This window comes from Molossus molossus, unplaced genomic scaffold, assembly GCF_014108415.1.
Source record: "Molossus molossus isolate mMolMol1 unplaced genomic scaffold, mMolMol1.p scaffold_m16_p_17, whole genome shotgun sequence".
Lineage (NCBI taxonomy): Eukaryota > Metazoa > Chordata > Mammalia > Chiroptera > Molossidae > Molossus > Molossus molossus.
This window is the reverse complement of record NW_023425352.1, coordinates 26,044,202-26,061,034: the sequence shown is the minus strand read 5'-3', so window position 1 is coordinate 26,061,034 and position 16,833 is coordinate 26,044,202. Positions and strand designations below refer to the sequence as shown.

General features: G+C 46.5%; 1 protein-coding gene across 2 annotated transcripts; it reads right to left on the bottom strand.

Moving 5' to 3' along the window:
- Positions 1–447: 447 nt before the first annotated feature.
- On the bottom strand, positions 448–12,103 carry MORN4 (MORN repeat containing 4). Of its 2 annotated transcripts, none has more exons than XM_036265364.1 (5): positions 11,976–12,103; positions 3,916–4,008; positions 2,332–2,446; positions 1,808–1,917; positions 448–1,559 (listed from the first exon to the last, which is right to left on the bottom strand). In XM_036265364.1, the coding sequence occupies exons 2-5, from the start codon at positions 3,980–3,982 to the stop codon at positions 1,411–1,413; spliced, it is 441 nt and encodes a 146-aa protein (XP_036121257.1). In that variant the 5' UTR covers positions 3,983–4,008; positions 11,976–12,103; the 3' UTR covers positions 448–1,410. The 2 variants fall into 2 exon arrangements, with proteins under 2 accessions (XP_036121257.1, XP_036121258.1); XM_036265365.1 differs by lacking the exon at positions 11,976–12,103 and adding an exon at positions 6,834–6,875.
- Between the last annotated feature and the right edge of the window lie 4,730 nt (positions 12,104–16,833).

Below are 16,833 nucleotides of genomic sequence, written 5' to 3'. Positions count from 1 at the left end.
AAAATTGAATTTATTGGGGTGACATTGGTCAAACCGGTCTCATTTTTTAAAAAAAATGCTCCTACTTCTCTGGCTGGTTTTCTCAGTGGTTAGAGCATCAGCCTGCAGACCAATGGGTTGCAGGTTCAATTCCTGGTCAAGTGCACATAACTGGGTTGCAGGTTGGATCCTTGGCCCCAGTCAGGATCATGCAGGAGGCAGCCAATTGATGTGTCTCTCTCTCTCTCCCTCCCTCCCTTCTAATCTATTTAAAAATCAATGGGAAAATATCCTCTGGTGAGGGTTAACAACAACAAAAAAAGCACCTACTGTGCAGAGATTAGAAAATCAATTGATATATGTAGTAAAGTGTGCAGTGTCAGTTCCAAGACTCCATCTGTGATTAATTTTTAGAAACAGCAAATGGGTTAATATTCATGAGGACGCAGAGCAAGAAAATCAAGAAAATGAAGTATAGGCAGTTCTGGTTTGTTTATTCCTCATAAACACTTGTTTCTACAGTACAATTCAGAGACTAAATAGAGGCACACGGCTATAATTTCCACCACAATCTGCTGTTGAGGAAACATTCAGTATGAGGATAAGGGGGTGGGGAGGAGTGCAGAGTGTGTAGGTCACAGGGTAACTGGAGGCCTCCATGATGAGTGTGCAGGGATCCTATCAGTCAAGATCTGATCCCCAGGCCTGGCGGCCAAGGCTCATGGTGGAAGAGTTACAGTGAACCAAATGCAAGGAACCAAATGCTCATTTAGTTCACCATGGTTCTAGGATGGGTCCAGTTCTACCTAAACTACTGGTCCACAGGGAAGGAGCTACGTCAGCTCTAAGGATTCAGTTCACTCCATGGCAGGACCTGATATGGCCCAGAGAGGTCTGCCCTTTGCCCCACAGTAAGTAATAAATACAAGTTATAAGATGACTGCATCAGTTTCTTTCTTCACTATCCCATAAAGAGATCCTGTCCTATGTCTAACAAAGGAGAGAGGCACAAATGGGGAGTATCTGCTAGAACTCAGGTCAGGAAGACAGCTTATACAGTCAGGGAAAGGGAAACGGCACTTTTACCTAATCTTTCACAGGGGAAATATATTTGAAGAGACTGTGTTGTTGGGCAGAAAAGGAAGTAGAAGGCAGTGGCGGGTCTGCACTGGGTAACCCCAGGTATTAGGGACAGAGAGTACCAATGACACAAGGAAAAGACAGAACAGGTAACCACTGCAGGGCCTGGGGCTAGAGTCCTCAGAACTTCTCTGTGGTTGCATCCCTGACTGGCAAGGTGAAGGGGCACAGCATAAGGCTTCTGCTCCAAGGTCATGTCATCTCCTCTCACCTCTGGTTCATTTGTTCACCTCAAGTGAATACCAGGGCATCTGCTTTACCCAGTATTTATCAGCTGGTGCACAATACCCATCAGGCAGTGAGATTCCTGGCTGACTTGGAGGCGCTCTGGGCCCGCTGAACGACTGCAGAACACTTCTCACGCCGCAGCAGCTTGTTGTTCTCAAACAGACCTTCGTTGCGGGGTATTCCATGGGACCCATCAGGGAAAGTCAGCAGGCCTTTGAGGGGACAGAGGAAATATTGGAGTGACAACAGCATTAAGCACTCAGATCAGATGACAGGTAGAGGCCAAGGAAGAGAAAACCTCGCAGCCCTTCTCAGGAGCACTCTGTCAGTAAGTTCAGTGAACAGGCAGGCATTAGGGCACCATCACTATGGGTTGCTGGACACCCACAGAAGGATTAAAGCTAACTTCCACCCATATTATGCTTGCCTAAGTCTCTCGTCCTGCTGGGCTGCAACTTACCAAAACCATCTACTCTGCCATTTTTAAATTCCCCCTCAAAGGTCATGTTGTCGTGTCGAATGAAGACTCCGACGCCATTAAACTTGCCCTGGGCAAACTCCCCCTCATACCTGCAGAAACATAAGATGTTAGCCTTTAGGGGGGTAGTGAGCTGTCCAGGTTCACTGAGTCAAGCAGCTACCAACAGGTGGTATTTATTAATGCCAAGGAGCAAAGCTGACTGCACTTATCTCAGAGCTCCACCCACCCCGCTCCCAACCAGCAGAGAAGGGTCAGAGAGTGTGCATGATGTGAGGCCCTAATCTCAAAAAAATAACAAAGCAGTAGAGTGGAAGGTCACTCACCTCTTTCCACTTTAAATTTTAGATCTATTTATAAAATAACCAATAAAAAAACAAGCTTACTCCTTGCCTGTTTTGAGAGGGCCTGGGATAAGCTCTGGTTTGACCAAATATTTATCACTATCATTTTTAGATCAGAGTCTCCCTAGTTTAAGGCTGAGAAAAGAATGACCCAGTACCCACCTTGAGCCATCTGAGAAGGTCAGTACCCCAAAGCCACTGAAGAGCCCATTCTCAAAATGACCCAGGTAGGTGCCACCATCTGCAAACATCAGTTGACCAAAACCATGTCTGCGGCCTGAGCAAAGAAATGGACAGGTGTCAGGTTGGGATGGGGCAGATTCCGGGTCCCCTCCCACTGTCTAACATCCTTTGCCTTTGTCACCCCACCCACAAAGGAAAGAAGAGAAACAGTGACATTATCAGAGCAGAGAAGTAATACTCCTGCGACCTTCCATTTTAAGTCACAACCATCAGATTTGGGGCAGGTCTTGCTACGATTAAAGATAAGAGAGCACTTCAGAATAGCACACAGTGCCTTGTTATGTGCCCGGCACTCCCTAAGCACTTTGTATTTATTATCTAATCCTCATGACAGCCTTATGAGGTAGGCACAGTACTACTATTACTGCCATTTAATAGTTGTGGCTACCAAGACAAAAAGAAGCTAAAAACTTACTCAACATCCCAGAGCAATTAAGTGGTAGAGCAAGAATGCAAACACAGCAGGCAGCCTGACCTGACAGCCCTCAACACTTAACTACATTGCCACTCTGAGAGAAATAAAGGTAGGCAGCTTTGCACTGCCACACTGCTGCGCAAACCTATCAGCTAACTGGCAATGCTGGCTTGAGCTCTGTTGCATCAGTAGGGCTGAGCTTAACCATCGCACTAACCAGAAAACAGAGCAAGATGCAGGAGGAGCAGTAACGCTTTTCAAACAGAGCAGAGACCGTTCTTTCAGCAGACAGAGACTCCTGACAGAGCCTCAGGAAGTCTCTCCTCTAAAGGTCCTATTAAAGGGGACAGCAGGTATTTGGGAGGCAGGAGAAAAGGCTGGAGATGTACAGAGGCAAGGTCACACCCCATCTTCACAATTTCTCCTCTAAAGGCTCAAGAATTCATCAGCTACAGGATCTACCGTGAAGAGAATAAGGTAAATGCCTGGAAACATTGTGAAACTGTCTCCTTGGGGCAGTTCCTGGCTTGCTAGGACTGGACCCATGGGACTTTTAAGGGGCCAGACTGTTTCCAAACTGAACATCATTAAACTAATTCCTGTACAGTCTCAAGCTCTGAAAATTTTTACCATTCCTAAGAATAGATACTTCCAAATGTAATGACCTGTCACAAGAAATTCAAGGCAATGAATATCACATGCTCTTGAGTGTCTGCCCTAATTTCCTTAAATTCTTACTATTCATTGGAATCAAGCCATTGCAATAAATTCTGTATTTTCTGATTTATGGGCGCTAAAATAATTCATTTTACTCTGCTGAGTATATTAGTGTTTAGAAAAACAATTCCCAAATAATATTATTAAAAAATAAAAGGATTAAAACACAATTTAGAAGTAGAAAGATTTAACTTACTTCTGGAGGCTGAATTAACAATAGCATTTTTTAATTCCTTTATTTATAATGGAAAGGCACTATCATATTAAATCTTGGAATTGGACCTGAAGATGCATAAAGTTGGCTTATTTATCCTGAGGTATTGTCCTTCAGCCAAACGTTCATCACTGGATACCCCCAGGGGTCCTCTCACCCTCCTTCCACTCGCCACGATATTCCTCCCCACTGGAGTAGGTGAAGGAACCTTTTGTCAGGGTCATGGTGACAGCTTACAAAAGGATGAAAACTGCAGGACACAAGCAGAGGAGAACTAGTGTCACAGGATGCTGGAGGAAAGGCCTGCCCAGCAACTTTGTAGATACGTTCTAAAGGCCACCAGCTCAGTAAGTGTGTACTGCCTTGAGTACATTTAATACAACTACCTGGCTTGCTAGGACTGGACCCGTGGGACTTTTAAGTGGCCAGACTGTTTCCAAATTGAACATCATTAAATGAATTCCTGTACAATCTTAGGCTCTGAAAATTTTTACCACTCCTAAGAATAGATACTTCCAAATGTAATGAACTGTCACCACCTCTGCCCAAGCAGTCTTATCCTCCTACTTGTCTTTAAAGTTTTCAGCCAGTTCCAACTTTCTATGACCTGACATGAAAATTTAGGATTAATCTACAAATATTTGCTTGATACCTACTATATATTTAGTCAGTGTGTAAAATACAGTCTCTTTCCTCAATAAGTTTATAATGTAGTTGATAAGACTAATGAAACACTGAATAATATGAGAAATCATATAATTGCCAAATCGGATGGCAGAGATGAACAAAGACAAGGGGTGGGCAGAGTCTAAAACAAGCAGTGAAGAAGGCAAAGGGCATTCCAGATGGAGAAGACACGAGGAACGAAAGCACGAAGAGCAACATGAACACAAGTTGTTCAGTAGAAAAATAAGAAGCCAGGTCTTACTAGAGTTGAAGGTATATTGAGGGAGTGATAGGAAACACATTTGTCTAGGTACACTCAGCCTAAACCTTAAAGTTGAAAAGAACTTCTTGGATATTATCCACACTCCCTCATTTTATAGAGGCCCAGAGCGTTAAAAACTAGTCAGCGACCAAGCTGGAATTAGTGCCCAGGTTTCCCGACGCAACTAGTTCTTTTACCCACGTACTATACGTTCTGCTTCCAGGGTCAGGCAAGTGTATGGAGACCTTTGACAGCTAGGAAGAAGAGTTTATAGCTGATAAAGTGGGTACAGAGAAAACTTCAGGGGGCAGGAGGGCTGAATAGGGATGTAATATGATGAAAGCAAAGTTTAAGGAAAATGATATTGCCAGCAGGAAGTACAATGGGCTGGAGCAGCAAAAACCTACAGCCAGAGAAGCTGGCAAGGCAGGAGATGTGATAATTCAGTAGAGTGTGAAAATGAGCCCAAGTTATTCTCCCTCCATTCATGCCTTTGTAATGTGTCATGGCAGAGCCTCCCATTAAGAGGCAGTTTATTTTATTCCTCCACTCACTGGATATGGCTGGGTTATATAACTAGTAGAACATCAGCAAAGGTGATGTAGCAGAGGTTGAAAAGCTCCTGTACACGGGGCTTGCCCTCTTGACGCACTTGGAACAGTTCTGTCCCCATGTGAATAAGTCCAGACTAGTTGGCTAGATGATGAGGCCACATTGAGCAGCTGTCCCAGCTGACCACAGATGTCTTGGTGAGCTCAGGCAAGACCAAAGAGCTGCCCTTCTCGGCCCAGCCCCAAATTACTAGCCCACAGAATCATGGACTAAAGAAATAGTTGTTGTTTTAAGCCATTATGTTTGGGGTGGTGCATTACCCAGCAAAAGCTAAACTGATACACCCAGATATGAGATCATAAGGCCTGAGCTAGGAGGATAACAGGGTAATGGGAGCAGAGGAATTACTATGACAGATGTATCACAGGAAAAAACCACCACCACCATCACCCAATAATGTTTGAAGACTGGCTAGGTATGGCTTCACATGAGTGGTAAAAGAATGTATATATTCAAGGACAATACTATAAAATACCTAAAATATCATTAAATATAGAGATAAACAGAATCATTTAACATATTTTAAAACTGCAATCCCTATTTCCTTTTTAAATCCCGTAGGTATTTTTTACTCACTGCTTCGTCTTTTCCAGATTGAAATAATACAATGTTTTCTCAAGTAATTGTGACAATGCACAGTCCTAGGTCCACACCCAGATCTATTGAATAATATTCTGTAGTTAGAGCCTGGAAATATGCGGTGTCAACAAGCACATTATTAGACTCTTACACACTTGAAAGCTTGTGGACTACTACTCCAATAAATGGAAATGCAGTGTGTGAAGAACTCTCTCATCAATAAATTACCGTTGAATGGTCCCCCATTATTAAAAATTAACCTAGAGGTTGACCCTTAGGCACCTGACAGTTCCAACAGGACAAGTGCACCTCTTATTCAGAGCACTGAGGTCAGACCCGGAGGACAATTTTTTAACAACTCCTGTGGGCCTGGTACCAACAGCTAGCTTCCTTTTTTTTAATTTTTTTTTTCTTTATTGGTTTTAGAGATAGAGGAAGGGAGAGGGAGAAAGAGATAGAAATTTCGATGAAAGAGGATATTGACTGGTCGCCTCCTGCATGCCCCCCACTGGGGATTAGGCCCCCAACCTGGGCATGTGCCCTGACCGGGAATCAAACCAGCGACCTCTTGGTACATGGGTAGATAGATGCTCAACCACTGAGCTGCACTGGCCAGGCACTAGCTTCCTTTTTAAATCCCTGTAAGCCTCGTGACAACTGCTAGCTTCCTTTTCCTTCAAGTCCCAGAGAAGCCCAAGTTACACACAATGTTAAGGGTTGTAAGGATGTCTCCATTATGGAAAATCAAGATAGGGTTACAATGACTAGATTCCACAGACCAAGAGGGATCTGGTATATTTTATACAAAAAATGATGCTTTAAATGTTCAACTAAAACAAGACATACGTTGTTTTCTCCAAATGGTGGTGGTGAACACTGCTGAGCTTTTTATCCTCCACATCAGCCACAACCCTCTATAATCTACTGAGCTAGCCCCAGAGAAGCATATGAAATACCTTCACAACAGCAACTAACGTTTATTGACTCCTTAGAATGTGCCATCATTGTTTTAAAAATACATTATCTGCCCAGCTGGCGTGGCTCAGTGGATTGAGCGTCCTGGCATGGACTGAGAGGTCCAGGTTCGATTCCCAGTCAGGGCACATGCGGGCTCGATCCTCAGTAGGGGGCGTGCAGGAGGCAGCCAATCAATGTTTCTATCTATCTCTCCCTTCCTCTCTCTGTAAAAAAAAAAAAAAAAAAAAATCAATAAAATACATTATCTAATTTTATCTCACAACCTTATGAAATGGGCATTATTATTATTATTTCCACTTTACAGATAGGAAACTGAGGTACAGAGAGGGTAAGTAAGTTAACTAAAGTCACCCAGCTAAGATGTGCAAGTTAGAATCAGAACTTTGGCAGTTGGTTGTAGGGTCCACATTCTTAAACACTATTCTATCTTACCTCTCAGTGTAATATAGTGGTGTTGTGGACCCTGGTCACACAAGGACCTGGGTTCAGAGTCTGATTCACTCTGTAACCTTGGCAACTTATTTAACTGTCTCTAAACCTCAGTCTCCTCCTTTATAAAGTGGAGAGTTGGCATGTGGATTAAATGAAATAGCACACATGAAAGTACCTAGAACACTGTCTAGCCCTGTCTTTTAAATGTTCTTCTCCTTCAAAGAAACACTTATACCCACACACTTACTATAATGGAAATTTCTCTAAAGTCTCAGTATAAAAATGCTACCAACATAATTTAAATAGCATTTTGAAAAAAACTCAGCAATTTTGACTAATGAGGTAAATACTAAGTAGAGGAAATGCAAACTACAGTTGCCACCCATCTGTTCTTATCAACACCCTATGGGGTATTTTCTTTTTATCCTCACCCAAGGATACTTTTTCCATTTATCAACAGCTAGAGTAGGAGGGAGGGACGGGGAGGGAGAGAGAGAAAGAAACATCAATGTGAGAGGGACATATCGACTGGTTACCTCTCGTATTACCCAGACCAGGGCCAGGGACCAGCTGCAACTGAGGTATGTACCCTTGACCAAAATCGAACCCGTGACTCATTAGTCCGCAGGCCGACACTCTAACTGCTGAGCCAAACCAACCAGGGCACCCTGTGGGGTATTTTAATTTTGGCCTATGTCTTTTTTTTTTTTTTATGTGTTTCTTTTATTGATTTTTGAGAGACAGGGGAAGGGAGAGACAGATAGAAATACTGATCGGCTGCCTCCCGCACACCCCCTACTGAGGATCGAGCCTGAAACCCGGGCATGTGCCCTGACCAGGAGTCAAACCAGGGCCTCTCATCCCATGGAACAACGCTCAATCCACTGAGCCACACTGGCCAAGCATTTTTTTTTTTAAATATGTTTTTATTGCTCTTGCCGGTTTGGCTCAACGGTAGAGCGTCAGCCCACGGACCAACAAGTCGTGGGTTCGATTCCAGCCAAGGGCACATACCTTGGTTGCAGTTCATCCCTGGCCCTGGTCAGGGTCGTGCGGGAGGCAACCAGTCTATGTGTCTCTCTCACATCAGTGTTTCTCTCTCTCTCCCTTTCTCTCCCTCTCTCCCCCTCCCACTCTGTCTGAAGATAAATAGAAAAAAATATCCTTGAGTGAGGAAGGAAGGAAGGAAGGAAGGAAGGAAGGAAGGAAGGAAGGAAAGAAGGAAGGATAGATGGATGGATGGATGATGATGTTTTTATTGATTTTAGAGAGAGAGAAAGGGAGAGGGAGAGAGAGAAACATCAATCAGCTGCCTCTCGCATGCCCCCTAACTGGGACTGAGCCTATAACCCAGGCATGTGCCCTGACCAAGAATCAAACTTGTGACCCTTTGGTGCACAGGACAACGCTCAACCAACTGAGTCACAATGGCCAGGGATATCATAATAATTTTTGATACAGATGCATTCTCAGAAATGGTGAGTGAAATGGTGATGTGAAATCAGCCTAGCCTTAACAGAGCAAGGCCCAATCACTTCTAGGCCTGGCTCTGTCTCAGAACTCTAGTTTCATCCCAGCTATAAGGACAGATGAGTTCTGAGACCCTCTGTGGTCTCACTCAAACATGGAAGAACATTCATTTCTACCCTCATAATGAAGGCCAGCTTTGTAGAGCACTTCTAGAGATGTCTGGGAGTCAATCACAATCAGGGACTTTCTCACTTTTCTACTCAGAAACTTCATGTCCAGGGTCTTTCACATAATAAAAGGTAGCCCAAGAAAAGGATAATTTTCTTCCTATCTTAAAGCCCCTCAAAACCCCTGGGGCTATTTTCTTGGAGAGGTGATGCCATCTCTGTCCCATCAATGTTCCACAAGGTCAGCATCCAATTTCAGGTGCACAATCCTCTTATCATCAGTCCAGCATCAGAGTGTGCCTGGGGTAGAGGTCAACATGACTCCATTGCAAATACAATATTAATGAGAGAAACAGAAACTGTTTTCCATCAAAACTGCCTGGGAAAATCCTTCCAGTCCTGATAAGTATTGTGAAAGCTAGAGGCCATCTTCAGCCCTTTCCAGAACAATTTACCTCAAAGTACTAAAAGTCAGCTTATAGTATAAATTCAAACTATCTCATTCCTTCAAATTAAGTCCGAATCTCTTCCTGGCCAGTTTTCTCAGTGGTTAGAGCATCAGCCCATGGACCAAAAGGTCTCGGGTTTGATTCCTGGTCAAGGGGACATACCTGGGCTGCAAGCTTGACCCCCAGCACAGGTCGGGTTCATGCGGGAGGCAACCAAATAGTGGCATCCCACCTTGTTTCAGAGGGACCAGTAGGTGTGTGAAAGAAGGGAATATCATCTCTCAACCTAACCCTGCCACCATCCTCTCAAAATTACATACTGTACTACAGATTTCCATTCCTTTTTTATCTAGGGAGATATAGCAAACCCCCCCTCAATAGTTGCTTGTCAATTCCCAAGAACACAATCAGAAGTGCTAATTAAAAGGAATACATGTCGCCCTGGCCAGTTTGGCTCAGCGGTTGGAGCCTCAGCCTGTGAACCAGAGGGTCCTAGGAACTTCTACCTATGTCCAAAATTGATATTGTCACTGCCAGTGACAGTGTCAGGATTTTCATTTATGGTTTCTGCTAAGTAATACTCAGCTGCATAGCCACTGATCCAGAAAAAAATTTCACCAGTTACTACGGTCATTGAGATAAATTTAGTTTAATGAAGTATAGTCAGCCTGGCTGGTGTTGACTCATGCACCAAGAGATTGCTGGTTTGATTCCCAGTCAGGGCACATGCCCAGGTTGTGGGCCCAATCCCCAGTGGGAGGCATGCAGGAGGTGGCCAATCGATGTTCTTTCATAGATGTTTCTTTCTCTCTCTCCCTCTCCTTTCCTCTCTCTCTAAAAATCAATAAAGGAAAAAAATACTTTAAAACAATAAATAAATACAGTCAGTGCTAATGAAGACTGCAAACCCAATACTTTAATAAGGATGCAAATCAGTATTTTTATCAATTATCCCAAAAACCTTTTTTAAAGACAATAGATGGCTTATGAATTTAGGCTTTAGCTACACATATGGAATCTCGTCACCAGTCAAGATAATTCATGCTTCTTCTAAACAGATACTCTCCCTTTCTGCTCTCTTCTTGGATGGGTTGCAAAAAATAAATCCAAACATTTATCTAAAAGGAAATGACTATTTTGTCTCTGTAAACTAATACACTATTAGTCTGTACAATAGACTGTATCCCTGCTCTCTTTCTTTCCTCCTGACCCAGCCATTCCAAATAGAAGTAAAAAACAGGAATAACTTTTGTTTCCATTCAGTTTGTCCTTTTTTTTAGAAATCAAACTTGTTAAAACAAAAAAACAACTGATGCATTCTAATAGTCTGTGTCCAAATTCAGAGGATTAAAACAAACAAAAAAACTAACTAACATAAAGAGGAATAGATTTTCAGTTTAAGAATATTCTTTGGAGCCCTGGCTGGGTTCCATTTGGTTAGAACATCATCCCAATACACCAAGGTTGCGGGTTCCATTCCTGGTCAGGGCACATACAAGTATCGACCAATGAATGCATAAATAAATGGAATAACAAACTAATGTTTCTCTCTTTTAAATAAATTTTTTTTAAAAGGAATATTGTTCAGAGGCAGCAATGTTAACTACACACATATACCTTTAACATTGTCCCCCTCCCAATCCACCCTCCCCAAAGTATGACAGTCTTGTCAAAGTTCCTTCAGTTATAAAGAAAGCAGTTCTTAGGCTTTTAGAATCCTAAAGAGAAGAAAATGAAGGCGTTGATGAACAAAGAATAAACCTAGAACAAAAAGTCAAACGTTCTTTTAAAGTGTTTTAAATGAACTTGAAATAACTTTTTGTTATAAGTCAGGTCTCTTTTCCTGTAAGTCTCCCTTCCACTCGAAAAGTAAACAAATGTATGGATACTAGGTAAAGGTCTTATTTTGGAAGACTGTGGGACTGTTAGATTGAAGAACCTGGGAAGAAAATTCTGATACCAGAAAGAAGGTAAAAATAATGACAATAATAACAACAATAAAAGAAGACTTGGAGGAATGAGGGCTGCCAGGATAGTATTCTATTTCATGGTTAAGGAGAATGCCTGATTCGGTTTCTAAAACAGTTTAGTTATTCCTGCTGATACCTAAGCATTTGGACATAGTCGACTACAGGGATGCTACCATCTACTGGCTGAGGCATCCCGTTTCTCCAAACCTTGATGTGTGGGACCTCCCTCCACCACAGTGTGAGAGAGGCGGGTCGAGAGCAAACAAAGCCCTTGGTGGCAAAAGGCAACACTTGCTTGTCGACCTCCCCTTTCCTTCAGCCGCCCGTTCTTGCCTTCCAGAACTGCTCCTGCCCTCTCTCCCGGGTCTGCCCTCCCGCCCGCCCGGGCCGGACTGTCTGCCACCCCACCCATCCTGCTCGCTAACCCTGGAGCCATGGCTCTCCCAGACCTCGGCCCCCAGCGGTGGAGATGGGACACCCGCGGTTTGGGATCCCGGGGCAGCCGCCCTCCGGTCTACGCGTCGGGCATGGAGCCACGCTCCCCAGCCCCTGTCATCTCGGGCTGGGCCCCTTAGTCCCTTCCTCACCGGCCACACTCTCCCGGCCCCCTCCCTCCTGCGCTGCCAGCCAACCTGGGCTCCGCCTTTCGGGATGACCTTCGCGCCCCGGCGCGGGGTTCCAGCGGCCCGGACCTCCGCTCCGCTGGGCTCGCCCCTGCCACCTGCCTCTCAGCCACCTCCACCAGAGCTTGCCGCTCTTGACGCCGCCATCCCGGGGCAGCCGCACTGGGCACAATTCCCGCTGCCCATTGGCTGTTACCTAGGCAACCGGGAGCATCGCCACTCCCCATTGGCTCAGCCTGGGCTGGGCGCCATCTTTGTGCGGAGCTAAGTGTCTCGAGAGCCCCGGATCAGATATCCGAAAGAGGGGTGCGGCCGAGTCTCCTGTCCCACCTTGGCAACACTGATGGAAAGAGAACTCAGGTCTCGCCGCCCCGAGGCAGCCTGGCCGAAATGTCAACCCCAAACAAGACCTGTGTCAGAGCAACAGTGACCCCCAACTCCAGCGGCTCCCAGCCTGCTCCTCCCTCCCCTGTTGTAAATGGCCTCGCCGCGGAGTTTAAGGACAGAACCTAAACGCAGCTTTTGAGGTGCTGCTTTGTAAACTGTAAGGTGCGGGAGCGGGCAAACTGTAGTTTAATTAGTGCAACCCTGCGCCAGAACTGTGATATCAAGACACTTTTGCATTCATTGTACGAATTTGTGGTGTCATCACCCATATCCTTTGTGTTAAAATATGCCAGGATTGAAGCAAATCCTCCCAAATATCACGCAACCAGTTTGTATGTTTATTTATTGAACAATAGAAATGCAACATGATGCCAGGATTCTGCCAGGCTAGAAAAGACTTGATTACTGCTCGCAGGGGACTTACTGCCTAAGTGTGGAGAAGATTCATGCACGTGGAAAAATCCAAGACTATATTTAATGAGTGTAAGGAATCGGGGGCGCCGCCGAATAAAACAGAGAAGAGACTGGAGAGCCAATCAGCCGAATAAACAGGGATCAGGCTTTATTGGGTACACTCCGGGCGGGTTCACAGACTCCGGGGGTCGAGTCCTAGAAGCCGCGCTCAATGTAGGGGCTCGTGTCTTTTATATCTGCCTGTTGTATCTGGAATTTGTCTCTTAGGGTTTGGCCCTGCGGGGGCTATGCATGGAGCCTCTGGAATGTGAATCGATAAGAGCAAGATGGGAGTTAATCTATAGGCTCGAGGCAGGCCGTTCAGGGTGGGAGACAAAACTGACCAAGGAGACAATGGTCGAGCACTTTGCCTGGCGCCAGTCCCCCAGCCATCGGACATTCCCGACTCTGTGATAATGACAAAGGGGCGCAGGTGTCTTTCTGGCTACTTCCTGCTGGACAGGGGCGGCGTTAGGGGAGGGGGCCCATGTCGGCATGATCCGGGCCTGAGGATCTGGCAAGAGGTTGATAATGGCTTAGCATCATGATCTCGTGCACCGTCTGGCTGGTGAGGGCCTTCAGTCGGTTTTGTAGTAGGGAGGAGAGTAGTCGCAGGAGACAGGGTCCGAAGGCTAGGGCTAGAAAAAGGAGAGTTATGGGACCCATAAGCGGCAAAACCCAGTGTGCCCAGTTGGAATCGAACCAGGTGCTCCAAGATTGATCTCGCCTTTTCCGAATGTGTTGTGCTCTTTCTTTTAAGTTATTGGCAGCATTTCGGACGAGGCCTGACTGGTTAAGATAGAAGCAGCATTGCTCTTCTAGGAAAACACATATACCTCCCTTTTCTGCAGTGAGGAGATCTAGGCCCCTTCGATTTTGAAGGGTGACTGCTGCTAAGGAGTCTAGTTGATCTTGGATGCTGAGAAGGGTGGAGGCTATTTCTTCTAAAGAATTTTGTAGGTCTTCAGATAGGATGTGGAAATATGATAGAGGTTCCTAACCCACCTGCCCCGAGTCCCAAAGCTCCTGTAATGCTTAGGGCAGTGAGGAGGGGTACCAGCTGTATAGCCCGTTTGTGTCTTCTTGTATTAATCAGGGTGACATTGGGAACAGGCAGGGAGGCGTCCTGGGGGACTATATTGATGTTGGGGGTGAGATATACCAAGGTGCAGGTGCCGGTCCAGTTAGTGGGGAGACACATATAGGTGGTGGACCCACACATATGGCATAGTAGGCTGAGGAGGACAGGGATAGGCAGACACAACAGTCAGTCGCAAATGTGGAGTTGGCCTTATAGAGGAGGCGTTGGGTCAAATTCAGGGTACGGAACAGATGGGAGGATTCCAGAAGCAAAGGAGAGAAGGCGGCAAGAATGAGTGGGCAACCAGGGGCGAGGCCCAGAGTCAGAAAGATGTATAGCAGAATCATAATGACTTATCGTGGATGATCCAATTAGGGCATCTTGTATTCTGATTTTCGTCGGCCCTAATGGAGTGCAGGTGAAGCGAGGCTCCGGGACTGGTTGCTCTTCTGGAATCGGGGCTTTCTTTATCCTAGAGATGGATCCAGGCGGAGATCCCCAACACCTTAACTGCAGAGGGAGTAGTCAGAACAACGGTGTACGGTCCCTCCCATTTAGGGTGTAGGGGTCGGGGAGAGAGGGTCTTGATTAGTACCCCGTCTCCGGGTGAAATGGGTTGGGAGAGCTCCGATCCCAGGTCAGGTCCAGGTTTAGGAAGGGTACGGTTAGCATGTTCTCGGAGGAGGGAGCGAAGGAGGGACAGGTAGGGCAGGTATGAGGCCAGAGGGGGTGGGGAGTCTATAGACGGAGTAGGAAGGAGGAAGGGTCTTCCGTATAGAAGTTCAAAAGGACTGAGGTGAGAGGGTCCCCGAGGCGCAGCTCGAAGACGGGTAAGGGCCAGGGGTAGCAGGTCAGGCCAGGACTGTCGGAATTCCAGGCTGAGTTTGGTTAGATGTTCCTTGATGAGGCCGTTGGCCCGCTCAACCTTACCCAAGGACTGGGGGTGATAGGACGCATGTAGTTTCCATTTGATGCCAAGAGAGACCGAGACCGCTTCAGTGACCTTGGAGATGAAAGCTGGCCCGTTGTCTGATTGTATGGAGTTTGGCAGCCCGAAGCGAGGGTTGATGTCTTTCAGTAGGTGAGTGGCTACGGTTTCTGCAGTCTCTGAGGCGGTTGGGAGGGCCTCGATCCAACCTGAAAAAGTATCAACCATGGTTAAAAGATATTTTAGTTGTTTGTGTTTAGGCATATGAGTGAAGTCTATCTGCCAGTCTTGTCCTGGCAGGTGACCCCGCATTTGGTGTAGAGGCCTGCGCACATGGCAAGCTCCTTGGCTGTTGGACCTGGAACAGACAGAATATGAGGCATGTGCGGCCTGGATAGCCGGCCGGAGTTTGTCAGGGTGGAGGATTGGGGATAAGAATCGGTGAAGGGCGTCGGGGCCTATGTGGAGAGACTTGTGGATCTCCGACAGTATTTGCAGTCTTTGGGCGTCTGGAAGAATTAAGAGGTCGGTAAGGCGGTGGGGGGAGAAAACCTGGAGAGGCTGTTGTAGGTTGATCTTCAGTGCCTCCGTGGTGAGTTCTGCCGCTGCTGCGAGGGCCCGGAGGCAAGGCTGCCATCCACGAACAGTGGGGTCCAGCTGCTTTGAGAGGTAAGCAACAGGGACCAGGGTGGGGCCAAGTGGCTGAACCAGGACCCCTATGGCTAAGTGATGTTTTTCCTCTGTATAGAGGAGAAAAGGTCGTTGGGGATTGGGGAGAGCAAGAGCTGAGGCAGAGCACAAAGCCTCAAGGAAGGTCTGGAAAGCCCGGCGGACCTCCTTAGGGGAGGTCAGGGGTCCCTCGGGGGTGTCTCTGGCTGCCTGGTAGAGTGGTCTGGCTAGGAGGGCAAAATTGGGGATCCAGTGCCTGAAGAACCCCATAAGCCCAAGAAAGGACTGAATTTCCATTGCCAAGATCGGGGGTTGTAAGTCCCTAAGGGCCTGCAACCCGTCGGAGGTGATTGCCCAGTGTGTCGGAGTGACAAGGAGCCCTAAATAGGTCACCGAGGGAGTCGCGATCTGGGCTTTCTGTGCAGACACCCGGTAACCCTTGGTGTAAAGAAAATTGAGGAGAGTGGTGGTGGCTGAGATATTATCTCCTTCAGAGGGGGAGCAGATGAGAAGATCGCCTACATATTGGAGAAGAGTGGATGGGGACAGATCACATTCCCTTAAGTCCTGAGCAAGAGCCTGACCAAAGAGGTGCGGACTGTCTCGGAATCCTCGAGGGAGGACAGTCCATGTTAACTGTTGGGAAATATTGGAAACCAGATCTTCCCAGGTGAAAGCAAAGAGAAAATAGGAATCAGGATGTAGCGGGATGGTAAAGAAAGCATCCTTTAGGTCAAGAACTGAGAAATGAGTAGTATGGGGGGGAATATGAGAGAGGAGGGTGTAGGGGTTTGGGACTACAGGGGAGATGGGTATGACCGCTGAATTAATTATGCGAAGGTCTTGGACAAGGCGGTACTGCCCCGAGGGTTTCTTAACAGGCAGAATGGGGGAGTTACAGGGGGAGTTGGTAGGAATGAGGAGGCCCTGGCTTCTGAGTTTAGATATAATGGGGTGGAGTCCTAGTCGGTGAGCCTGAGAGATGGGAAATTGGGGGCGATTGGGGTAAGATGATGGGTTTTTTAATTTGATAAGGATGGGGGCGTGATGTGAGGCAACCGAGGGGGTGTTTGTGTCCCAGACCCCAGGGTGGACTGCCGGTAAGAGCTGGACCGCGGAAGCTGAGGCAGTAGCCTGGGTAGGGCCAGAGAGTAAAGCTATTAGATGCGGCTGCTGGGGGAGGAAAGAGATGGTAGTATGGAGTTTAGATAAGATATCTCTCCCCAAGAGTGGAACTGGGCAGGCAGGCATTACTAAAAAGGAATGGGAGAATGGGTGGCCTTCAAAGATGCAGTTAAGTAGGGCCGTTCGTTTGGGGGTTGTAGGGAGCCCATCAATTCCCATAACCG

Bases quoted from the DNA above. Each gene is read 5' to 3' on its own strand.
- MORN4 (XM_036265364.1), bottom strand. From the start codon at position 3,982: ATGACCCTGACAAAAGGTTCCTTCACCTACTCCAGTGGGGAGGAATAT. The intron at 1,918-2,331 runs GTGGGTACTGGG...ATGTTTCTGCAG, and splicing joins ACCTTCTCAGATGGCTCAAG to GTATGAGGGGGAGTTTGCCC. The intron at 1,560-1,807 runs GTAAGTTGCAGC...GTCCCCTCAAAG, and splicing joins TGGCAGAGTAGATGGTTTTG to GCCTGCTGACTTTCCCTGAT.